The 12,042-nt window shown below is 30.2% G+C and overlaps 1 protein-coding gene across 6 annotated transcripts in view; it reads right to left on the bottom strand.

The window, feature by feature from the left end:
* The window catches only part of LOC140046318 (inositol polyphosphate-5-phosphatase A-like), a 44,258-nt gene that overhangs the window by 16,274 nt on the left and 15,942 nt on the right, over positions 1-12,042 (bottom strand). For all 6 annotated transcript variants that reach the window (XR_011844759.1, XR_011844758.1, XM_072090916.1 and 3 more), the window contains exons 5-7: positions 9,757-9,844; positions 8,235-8,298; positions 1,099-1,202 (exon numbers count right to left, since the gene is read on the bottom strand). Coding sequence is in view for 4 of the 6 variants with exons in the window: in XM_072090916.1 (XP_071947017.1) it covers positions 1,099-1,202; positions 8,235-8,298; positions 9,757-9,844 (256 nt within the window). In the remaining 2 variants the exon portion in view is untranslated. The remainder of the gene's footprint in view (positions 1-1,098; positions 1,203-8,234; positions 8,299-9,756; positions 9,845-12,042) is intronic.

The raw sequence follows: 12,042 nt of genomic DNA, 5'->3' as shown, positions 1-12,042 counted from the left end.
TATTGGTGGGAATTGATGGGAATTGATGGGTATTGATGGGTATTGATGGGTATTGGTGGGTATTGATGGGAATTGATGGATATTGGTGGATATTTAATAAGATTCTAAAGTTCTTTTTTCACTTTCAATTTATTCTGTTTTTTAATCATAATTACATTAAACATATTTAAACCAGAAGATCAAATTACTGATTGACAAATCAATAGTCAACTATTGATTATTGATTATAGACATCTATATGACCTATACTTAATATTAAATATATGTAAACAATACTAATAACGATATATATACACTATACTGTACATAATATAGAGCTACTGTATATACCACATTAATATATAGCTGGTATATAAACTGAACAAAGATACTATACATAAAACTACTGTATCGTAGATAATTCATTTTTAATAAAAATAGACTTAAAAATTATCCAGAAATGTGTCAGTGTGACTAAATATGAAACAAAAAACGAAAATGTCTTAGTTTAGTACCTAAAAAAACTTTCATTTCCTCATTAACTTAAATTTTTGTAGGTGTTTTATTTATTTATTTTTTTTGGTTATCAAAGACTGATATTTTAAGATGATTAAAATCATCACTTGATCATGCCACGACAATGCATTCAGCAACTGTCTGTATATTAAATGGCGTGTGTTGTATATTAAATGGCGTGTGTTGTATATTAAATGGCGTGTGTTGACACGCATTTAATATGAACAGTAGAGACCGAAAAATACAGTGCAATGCTCAATGCGGCAACTGTACATAGTACTATCCTAGTAAAGCTGTGTCCACATGGACAAAATTATAATGATATACTCTCCTACGGCTAGTGCAAACTGAATTTTGGCCATAATACAGATTCTCAATAACACTGAATGTTAGCGCAGTGAAGCATTAGGCATACAGACATCTGCACTTGCTTGAAATCAATATGAATTCTGTGATTGTACTAATTTGTGAATTTGTTGTAATCGCAGAAATCGCTGATTGACTTCTAATCATGTGCAGATGGCTATGTTACTGGATAGTGCAAAAAAGTCATTATTTATTTGAGAGAAACATTAATTCATGGCATATATAAACAACCCTTACCTCTGGGAATAAATTCTTAGGGAATTTCATTTTTTCGTGGCTCGTGCTTTGTGATAAATTATCCAAATATCGGACATGACCTTCGCATTCTCTAAATTCTTTACCTGTAATTAAGAAAAAAAACCCCATTATTTATAATTATCTATTAATAAATCCCAAACAACAAAAGGAAAGCAACCATCACATGATGAAGATTAAACACTATGAAATATAACACTAACAGAAATATACTGTAATAAATAATAAAATAGTATTCAATTCAATTCACTTTTATTTCAGAACTAAGTTCATATCATAACACATAACAATATATTATTCTAATAAATAAATGTAAGTAAGTAAAAAATCTATTCCACATGTCGCACATAATAATGCCGTCGGAAAACCGTCGGTTTTCAACTGGAGTGAAATAACATTATAATGGCTATATTAAAGGAAAGATTTTTTTTTTTATTATTAAACTATAAATAAAACATTGATTAAGTTCACACAGAGTTCAAGTCCATTCCGGCCACTGCGGCTGGATACTTCTCAAGCTTAACTCAGATAATAAACAGTTGCCACGAACAGCCAGATACTGAACAGAAACCGTTGTCAAATTAATGTGAATATTCTAACTTTTCACATTATTGATCGGAGCTGTTCAATGAAAATTAAATAAAATTCAAATGAATATTCCAAGGTGACAGTGCAGGCTATATGCATCTTCTATTTCATGGAGAAACACATAGCAAAAAGCATTAACATTTAAAAACTATTCTTTTAGTTTCTAATGTGTTTATCAAAATCAAGCGAGCTTTTGCCCTTTTGCTCTACGCGAGGTTTCCGTCCTCGCTGAGCTCGCCTTAGGACACCTGCGTTACCATTTGACAGATGTACCGCCCCAGTCAAACTCCCCGCCTGACGCTGTCTCCGGAGCGGACTGTGTTTATTTTATGATTCGGTACTTAAATGTCACAACGGCATAAGAACAGCTATGAAATAGTAACATAAAATAGATTTGAACTCATCAATTTGGACAAGTTACATAGATTATCCGCCGAAACACAAAATGTACGCACATGACGTGAGTTAAATACATTTATTGTTGAATTGTATCATGAACATAGTCCAAAATTAAAAAATACAGTTACTAATAAAAGGAATTCATACTGTACTATATATAATAGCTACCATTTACTTGAGAGTGAGCGATTACTAGCGTGATCATTTTTATAATCTTTTTAATTGAGTAAATAACAATTAATACATTATCCAGGCTACATAACACAATGTTTGAGATCCTGAGATAGTGTGATACCGATGTCTTTTTTTTTGTTATTATATTTACACTTTATTGCAATTTATTTTGTAACTATGGACGTACAAATCCTAAATAAAAGTAAAATTGTCAACAGTTGTTATTCAAACCAGTCCTCAATTAATAATCGCACTATCTATTTGATGAAGGTATACTATATATCACATGGCCTTTTTGTATCTTTCTGTTCACTACCATTAACTGTAGTTGAGACAGCATTCAAATAAATATTCAACAACAGTCACTCTGTTTTACCTAATATGGTAAAAGCATTACTATAAACTATAGAACGTACAATGTGTACCATAATGTGTACGATGAAGAAACATTGAGAAATTGAACGTCAGGAATTGTACAATCCTTTCTCTTTGTTAATAATACCATTCTTTACGGTCAAAGACTTTAATATAATCCACCTACAGTAGGCATTCTTATTCCAATATCATTGAGACAATATCAACTAGATGTGTCAATAATATTGATCGGTGTTGTTTAATCAAGTTACCATGGTTTTCTGCAAATTTAATACTAAAAGCAAATCTTCCCTATAGGGAAGAAGGTTTAGAGAAAATATGCATAATTATTCATCAAATGTGACATGATTGTAATCAATACCAAAGTTATTACAGAGTAAAAAGAATGAACATAATTTTACATCTCAAAGAATTAAAGATATATTGTCCCCTGAAAATATAATTTTTTTAATTGTTGTTGAATATGCCATTTTAATGTCACATAATAGTTATCCACTTTGAACAAAAATTGAATTGGAAAAAAAATGTATTTACCTGAAAAAAACTGTAATTTAAAGCAAAATATCAGTAAAATTGGCTTTGACCATTTATTTTGTCATTTTATAGGAGAAAACATTTTTTTTATGGAAGTGATTACATTTATTAAAACTAAAAAATAACCCATTTAAATTCTGATTTAACTATCTTCATTTTTCATGGGTTTTTTTTGGGGGGGGGGGGGGCGGGGGAGAATCTTTGATAACCTGTATATTCCTGTATGTTCATAAAGTGTCTATTTTCTAGAATTTAAAAGGAAGACCTCTCAACATGGGCCACAAAAAGAACAGTACAAGGAGGGACATATGTTTTAACACTAAGTTGGGTGTGAATAATATACCCCTAATACAGGCTCTACTGTATATTTATTTATTAAACTATTTTTTTTTATTTTTGTAGGTACTGTATACAGTACTAACAAAAATTAAAATTATTTTTCTGTAATTAAAATAATTGCCAGCTTTACTGAATGAACAACTCAACCATGAACTTAGTATTAACATATGCTATTGCAAGATCGGTAATTAAAAACAAATTTGTTTACATTTCATAATAGTGTCGTCCTTCGACATTTATCAGATACCAATTATTATAATTATGCTGTAAGAATAGTACAATAGCAGCCGAGTTAATGTTCAGGATCAATGGACATGTGTAGAAATGTACTGTATGAGTATAATACATATTCTCATATATGACCACAGTTACAACATTTATTAAAAATTAGGAATGGGATAAAAATCAGGGTTTTTAAATCTGGTTGCAAAGTATACTATATACGGGATATCCATACGAAGAGGATTCATATTTCCAAACTAATTTAATTCAATATATAATACAAACTATAGTAAAATAAGGAGATAAAACTAGAAATTCCACTTAACTATAGTAGAATTCTACATGAAATCTATTCACTGATTTTGCAGCCATTCTAAAGCTCTGTCCACACTATCAAACTTTATGTGACAAAAAAATGTGATGTGCCCATGTACAGTATATGCACATGATGATGTCATATCACTACCATATTTGGTCATATCACAACCATATTTGGACATCACACTTTTTTTGTCAAACTAATTTGATAGTGTAGACAGACACTTTTGTTACTGTACTTCCCTTATTTCTGGAAGCCCAGGCGTAATTTATTTAGGCTTCCTTCCCCACATACTACTGTATGTTTTAAATTACTATCAAACTTGTTAATATAATGAATACTATTACTAATGTGTTGATAATAAAAAGTATTGAATAAACAAAAACTAATTTATTTTGTAAGGATCCTAAAGAAAAGCTCAGCTACGCTTTTACGATAACTATGAACGTGATCGAGAGAAAGTAAAGATATGAAATTACATCATACCATTGTGTATCTTGAAAACAAGAATAACTAGGCAAACAATTTTGTTTTTAACATAATTTGATTTTGGAAGGTGAAATGAATAAGAAGCAGGTGAATAATGAGAAAATCAATAAAATTATAATTTGATGGTTTGCTATCATGAATAAAGAGTTCAGTATGCTACGTCGAAACAACCAGTACGTTTATAGTTGGTTAAAAGAAACGAGAATTGCTTCATTTTAAAATGATTTAATACGAGATGAACATATTTTTGTGATATTTTGTTTTAATTTAATAGTTCATGATAGTCATAGTACTGTATGCTACGCCGAAAGATCCAATACGTTTATGTTTGGTTGAAAGAAACGAGAATTGCTTCATTTTAAAATGATTTAATACGAGATGAACGTATTTTTGTAATATTTTGTTTTAATTTAATAGTTCATGATAGTCATAGTACTGTATGCTACGCCGAAAGATCCAATACGTTTATGTTTGGTTGAAAGAAACGAGAATTGCTTCATTTTAAAATGATTTAATACGAGATGAACATATTTTTGCAATATTTTGTTATAATTTAATAGTTCATTATATTCATTATCAGTATGCTACGTCAAAAGATCCAATACGTTTATGTTTGGACAATTGATTCATTTCAAAATGATTTAATACGAGATGACCGTATTTTTGCAATATTTTGTTATAATTTAATAGTTCATTATATTCATTATCAGTATGCTACGTCAAAAGATCCAATACGTTTATATTTGGACAATTGATTCATTTCAAAATAATTACCAAATGACCATATTGTTGTTTTGTTATACTAATTTAATGGTTCATTGTAGTCTTTATCACTTCATAATACTGTAGGTTAAACTATCGTGTTCAAAAGACATTTTAATTTAACCTTTAACTCGATACCATCATTGTTAAAACTATCATTGACAAAAAATCCCCAACAAATGCTTTGTGAAAGAATCTCACTTGCAACCAAAATTTTGCCAAAAACAAATTAGAGGGTGGAATACAGAGTGACCCACACAGTAATTGTTGTTAAAATTAATAACCCAACTATTGACTACCTACAATATAAACTGATAAAATTTGGAGGGCTAGCATTATTCTGTACAGTAGATCAAATCAAATAAAATCAATGAAATTGAGTATACATATTTACAAAATTGCAGGTATAAATATACCTAATGCTATTATGCAATTAGGTGGTTTCTTAATAGAGATACATTGCAGGCCTTGTCTTTTGAACATCATAGGTTTTCTATAAATTGCACTCCTCAATACATTCAGGGGTGCTGTAGGTGTGCTGTTTGTATTTTGGTGTGTAGAAGTTTACCAAATTTAAGCGTGTTGTAAATCGCTCTCCTCAAGGGCATTTTAGGAGTGTGTTAGGTGAGTGATCGCACTCGCTCGCCTTAAAAGACAAGGCCTGAATACATACCTGTTTAATGCGTTTTTATCATATTAATCATTGTTGTATAATATGTATACTGTAATTCAGGTAATATATTTAAAAGGAATTTTGTAACAAGAAATATTTCTTAGAAAAAACGATGCTCATTTCAACTACCGTCAACAGGCATTTCAATATTTATCAGCAAATGTTTTCATAGACTCTTTTTTCCACAGACATGCTTTGTGGTGTGTGCATGCCCAGTCCGAGTTTCCAAATACCCATTTTTTAAGCCGTAGTAAACTATAAGCTACCGCGTGGTAACTGTTTTTTAATGCATTTGTTCTCTTGAATATAACTGCCTAAAGGAGCGGCGCGAAATCTTATGATTAGTATGTAAACTGTAACTGGATATATCGTTTGCGGTATACCACATGTATATAGTTCCGAAAGGAACTGTTGACTTTCTCGACGTTTTATTCTCACTCCGGAGGACAATTCAAACAATAAAACTCCTATTAAGGGGATACCTATCCGGGACACAACAAATTTTCCCCTGAATCAAGATTGGCAATTGGGTTCCTCTCGTTAGTTAAAGATTGGTTCTCACTTGGGCACAACCCAACAATGTATGTATACCACCATTACCAAGTAAATTAACCAATCATGATATGATAAAGCATTCAACTGTTGCTTGTTATTGTTCAACTCCCTTGCGGCCATTGTACTTGCGTCCAACTAAGTGGGAAATATGCTTTAATGGTGACAGTGTGCCCTTATATGGCAAATAGTTTAAAATCAAATCTGTTTTTTATTTGTTCAATACAAAATTTAATGACAAACAAATCGATCTCTCTTTTTGACATTAAATTTTGTATTGAAATTATGTAGCATATCTATATATAAATTTACGTAAGGGCAAAATTCGGTAAATCGCGCCTTACTTCTAGAATTTTCACTCGATGGTATATAAAGTTGGTTCGTACTTTCGGTACTGATTTTAACCACCTGATGTAACCCTGTTTACTAATTAAATTAAGTTAGATAATTAGTTATTGACGATTAAAACGAATTTAGGTTCAACGATTTGCCCCAAATAGGGGTGTTTTCCGATCGTGGTATACACTGTCTAATGGATGTCCATCTTGAAAAATACCCGCCACAAAAATGCGAGAAGGCTTCGCATTTTCCTATCTCCTCCTACGATAATTGTTTTTAATAGCTGAAAACCGGTTGAACAGCTAGAGTACACCATCATAATGTTGAAGACAGGCCGATTTTCTTTAAAAAATACTATTTTGATAGATTTAATATACGATTATACAAATGTATTGATTTGCGATGAATGGAACATCCCAATCTCTCAGTCTGCCAGAGTTTGGTTTAACACAAGTACTGTAGGTAAATTTATGAGCCCTTGGTTTAACACATAAGGTAGGTAAATATATGGGCCCTTTGAGAATAAACTTGCAATACTTTGACAATACTGTAAATAACTATTTTTGGTCCTCATTTGAATCGAACATTTCTTACTGTGAATGTTCGTCCTGTTAGATAATAATAAACTGTATTACTGACATTGTGGATAGGCTCTACTGTTAGATATATAAACACATTATTATATACAAATACACTTTATACTGACAGTTCCTTCACAACGTTTGTATTAATTAATAATTACCAAAAATATAAACGTCGTAGTGGTGTATCGTGACATGTACTTTAATATTTCAATCGATTATGACAGTGACAGTTTTAACAAAGTATTAAATCGCAAATGTTTTACTGTATTTAGAGGTATATTATGTATAGGCTTATAAAACATGAACAAAATATATCGTTACTGAGTGGATAAAGAATATATTTAAAAATTTTTCCTCTTTGTACCTATCCGCTTTCCCATCCCTCAACGCTAATGTTACATACAAAACACAAATTGGGTTTCTTTAAATGAGTCCAAATCAAAAATTTGGACTCATTTTGTGAAAAGTTTCTCCTTCGGAAGTAATTCCCAGGGTGCTAATTTTAGTTGACTACATAAATCATCGTGTCTATTTATTCGTTTCTGTAAACGACAATGTATTATAGTCCTGCGGTACGTACATTTGAAATCGCCAGTTTTGTTACGCTGAAATTACTGTATATTCGAGAACCATCTGTGGGCACGACCTAGATGGTACGCGAGCGAAGCGAGCGTACCATCTATTATCTTTAAATTTGCAGTAAATTGTTAGTGTATTTTCTGTATATTATAGAATAAACAGAATATCAATGCAATACAAGTATACTTACTTTTAAAATCATAATACTTGGGCGATGCTATTGAATCATGAATGAAATAAATGTTTCCTAAAGCCTGCAAATAAAAAGAGACAAAATCATATTTCAATAGCATGCTCCATTTCCTCCCAAAATACATAATTATAATAAAATATACAAGAAGTTGAACCAGATAGTGTTGTCTGTGAGCTTGGCATTTTTCTCAGGCTGTTTGTTTTGGGATGTTGTATTTGCTTATTTTACTTAACTAAAGATCTGTCTACACTATAACTAGTTTGAAAAAAAAAGTGTGGTAGTAAATATGGTAGTGATATGCCCAAATATGGTAGTGATATAACATCATCTTGTCCATATATGGGCACATATCATTTTTTTGTCACATAAAGTTTGATTGTGTTTAACATCCTCCAATTCACTTCTTATGCATAGTAATGTTTTTCTTAATAATTTGAATTTTTAGTATAAAAATAAATAAAATAAAAATAAATTATTTTCATTGTTAGATCAGGTCAATTATTCTACTATATTTAAATAATAATAATAAATATAAAATAAATAAATTTTGACTTTTAAGTGCATAATGCATAAAGCTTCTATGCGCTTCACATAAAAATAAAAGTAATCCATGAAATAAATAAATAAAAAAGAGCAATTATAAATTATTTTAATTGATTTCTAAATTGTTCGATTTTAAAAGGATTATTTGAAAGGCTCTGTTGCATATAAAAATATATTGTACAAAAATATTACTGTAATGCATACAAAAATCAATCATTTACACTAAAAAAAGTAATACACTTCTAAATGCATAAAAATATGAGATGAATATGAAATCTATAATTATTAAATATGAACTGTATAAATCGATGTTTCAAATTGAACACATAATTTATTTAAGCCAGGTTTTACTTTTGCCTTTCATATGAATAATTTAGTTTCATGATAAGCTGTCGAATATGTTGCTATGGAAAAAAACATATTTAATAAAGTCATAGATGTTTTAAAATAGTTTCAAATTCAAATGATTTCAGATCAGATACAATAGATTAGTATTTTTCCTTTTGAATAAACAAAGTATAAATGTATGCAAAAAGCTCTGTCTACACTATCAAATTAGTTTGACAAAAAAAATGTGATGCGCCCATATATGGACATGTCATGTCACTATCATATTTAAGCATATCACTACCATATTTGGGCACATCGCACTTTTGATAGTGTAGACAGACCTTTAAATCATTATTCGTCTCAATATTCTTGGCCAGTTTGTAAATTGGTTTAATATACCTTCTTTTGTTTTTCTATATAGGTTTATAATGTTTGTTATAATTAATATTAATTAATTAAAATTAATAATATCCATCTAATATTTTTATATTGATCACAAATAAATTAATATTCAATTACCATTGACACACAGTGCAGTTCATTTGTATGTTTGTTTATACATTCAAATTTTATGTAAAAGCATATCTTTTTATGAAGCTTGGGAGTGGAGAAGTGGCTCGCCATTACGCCTTTGGACAGTACTTACCGTGAAGTCGTCGGTTGCTTGGTAATTTTTATCCATCACAACATGCGATCGTCTGTAGCATCTCATCTCTTCACTTCCAAATAATGTTCTGGAAAAAAAAAATCACAGTTAAAATCACTCTGTATATACTGTAGTTCCATGATACAGCATTACTTGTGTATCACATGTGACCTCTATATCACAAACGTATTGGCTAAGGATGAAACGGAACCTCTTTTAAAAAATGACTTTATGATTTGAAATAAATTAAATGTATAATAGTATTAAATGTATATTAAAAGAAAAAAATAGGGATTAAATTTCTTTACTCTGCTTACAACCTATTTTTCCTAAACGTTAATAATTAATAAGTCACAGTCTCAATAACATTTTTGTTTACAGTACAGCTCAATACATTTCACGTCAGACTAATTAAAAGATTAATAATAGTGGTATTAATTAACAACATAAATGCATGCTGTTTACATTCAATCTCAATGATGAAAAACAAACCCATTTAACGTCATTTAATACCAGGCTAATCTTTTACAATGTTTGCATAGTACGCAATTGACGACGAAATGAAATAAATGAAAAATAAATATATTTTGACTCTTACTAATTATTAATAAAATTAATATACATTTTGTATGTATGAATCAGAAAAATGAAATTAAATGAAATGACTAATTATATAGAATTTAAAGTACATTATTTAGTTTACATTTTGTATGTATCATAAGAAATATTTCCATGACTTTTGACAATATTACAATGTTTGTACACTGTAGTACACAACTGACGATGAAATTAAATGACATAACTTTTATTATTAATAGCATTTATATTATAATTTATATTAGTTTGTACTGCATGTCTCAGAAGAAATATTTCCATGTCTTTTGATAATATGTATAATCTAAAAATATTTTGCAGTTTACATTATAAGCTTTGTGAATTGGAAACATGCAGTACAGTATCAAGGGAAACATTTATAGTCAAGTAAAAGATTTGAACCCCTGACCCTGGAAGTAGAATATGAATTTCTGTACATTCACTTACAAGTAATTGATATTTCTGAAATCAAATTTGAACGCCTCCCCCATGTCTACTACGACAGCAAGCTACTCGAGATCGTCAAAGTGATTAGTATCAATAATAAGGGTTTTGAGTAGGATTAATGTGCAGGTATACCGCAGTTACTTGATGTACTCGAAGCTAAAGGGCTTAGTAATATAACGGTACTTTAAGAGATGTATGTCTGAGTTACTTAAATCAGACATGTGCTAAAGCTATGCGACAATATATCTTGGTAGCTTGGATGAAGATGTTTAGGTGATATGTACAATAACTACAGTACATGTCATATGTCTACCTAGGAAAAAGAATTCTAATTAGTGTGCTGGAATGACATTGTTGTCCTTATTTATTCCACCTCTTTCATGCTATTTCCGTTACATGGAAGAATTATGCACTAAATCCCTGTCTACACTATCAAGCTAGTTTGACAAAAAAGGTGTGATGTGCCCAAATATGGTAGTGATATACCCAAATATGGTAGTGATATGACATCATCATGTCCATATATGGGCACATCACATTTTTTGTCACATACAGTTTGATAGTGTAGACAGAGCACTATGAATCAATCAATCAATCAATCAATCAGATTTATATAGCGCCAGTATCCATAATAATGTTCAAAGGCAACTACTGCTTCTGTGTAAAAATGGGTTTTTAGTCGTGTTGAATGTTGTCCTACAGATACACTACATATTACTGTAGGCCCCAAGGTGAGGGCATTGGCAATTTTTGTTCTGATTGAAATCCTTTTGTTTTTTTTTGTCTGTGCCTTGCCATGTTCCTTAATCTTGCTTAAAGTAAGAATTTGATTTAGAACTTTATTTTATTGTGTTCTGTGCTTTTAGTTTTATTGAATAAAAATAGTTTAAATAAAAACAGTTTTGTATCAAATGCAATTTGTCATGTTCTGCCATGACATATATGATTATTCAATGTCGATTCTGTTTTTCTCACAATTCTTATACTAGCAACTTGAGTTTGAACTTTGGTATTTACAACGTCACATAGTATGTCGTTCAATAACAACATGTTAATTTTGCATGTGTCCATTTAAACACACAAGGGAAAGTTCATTCAGATTGTTTTTTGGCTTTATGCATTAAAATGGAAAGTGAAAAGTCACAAAATATTTGTTTTTAAACAATGTCTGTGAAGTTGGTTACTAGTTCCTAGTTCCTTATTCCTTATTCAAATTCCATTAAAGGGACAGTCACAAATATATAA

This window comes from Antedon mediterranea, chromosome 4, assembly GCF_964355755.1.
Source record: "Antedon mediterranea chromosome 4, ecAntMedi1.1, whole genome shotgun sequence".
NCBI lineage: Eukaryota > Metazoa > Echinodermata > Crinoidea > Comatulida > Antedonidae > Antedon > Antedon mediterranea.
This window is presented reverse-complemented; position numbering and strand designations above follow the sequence as displayed.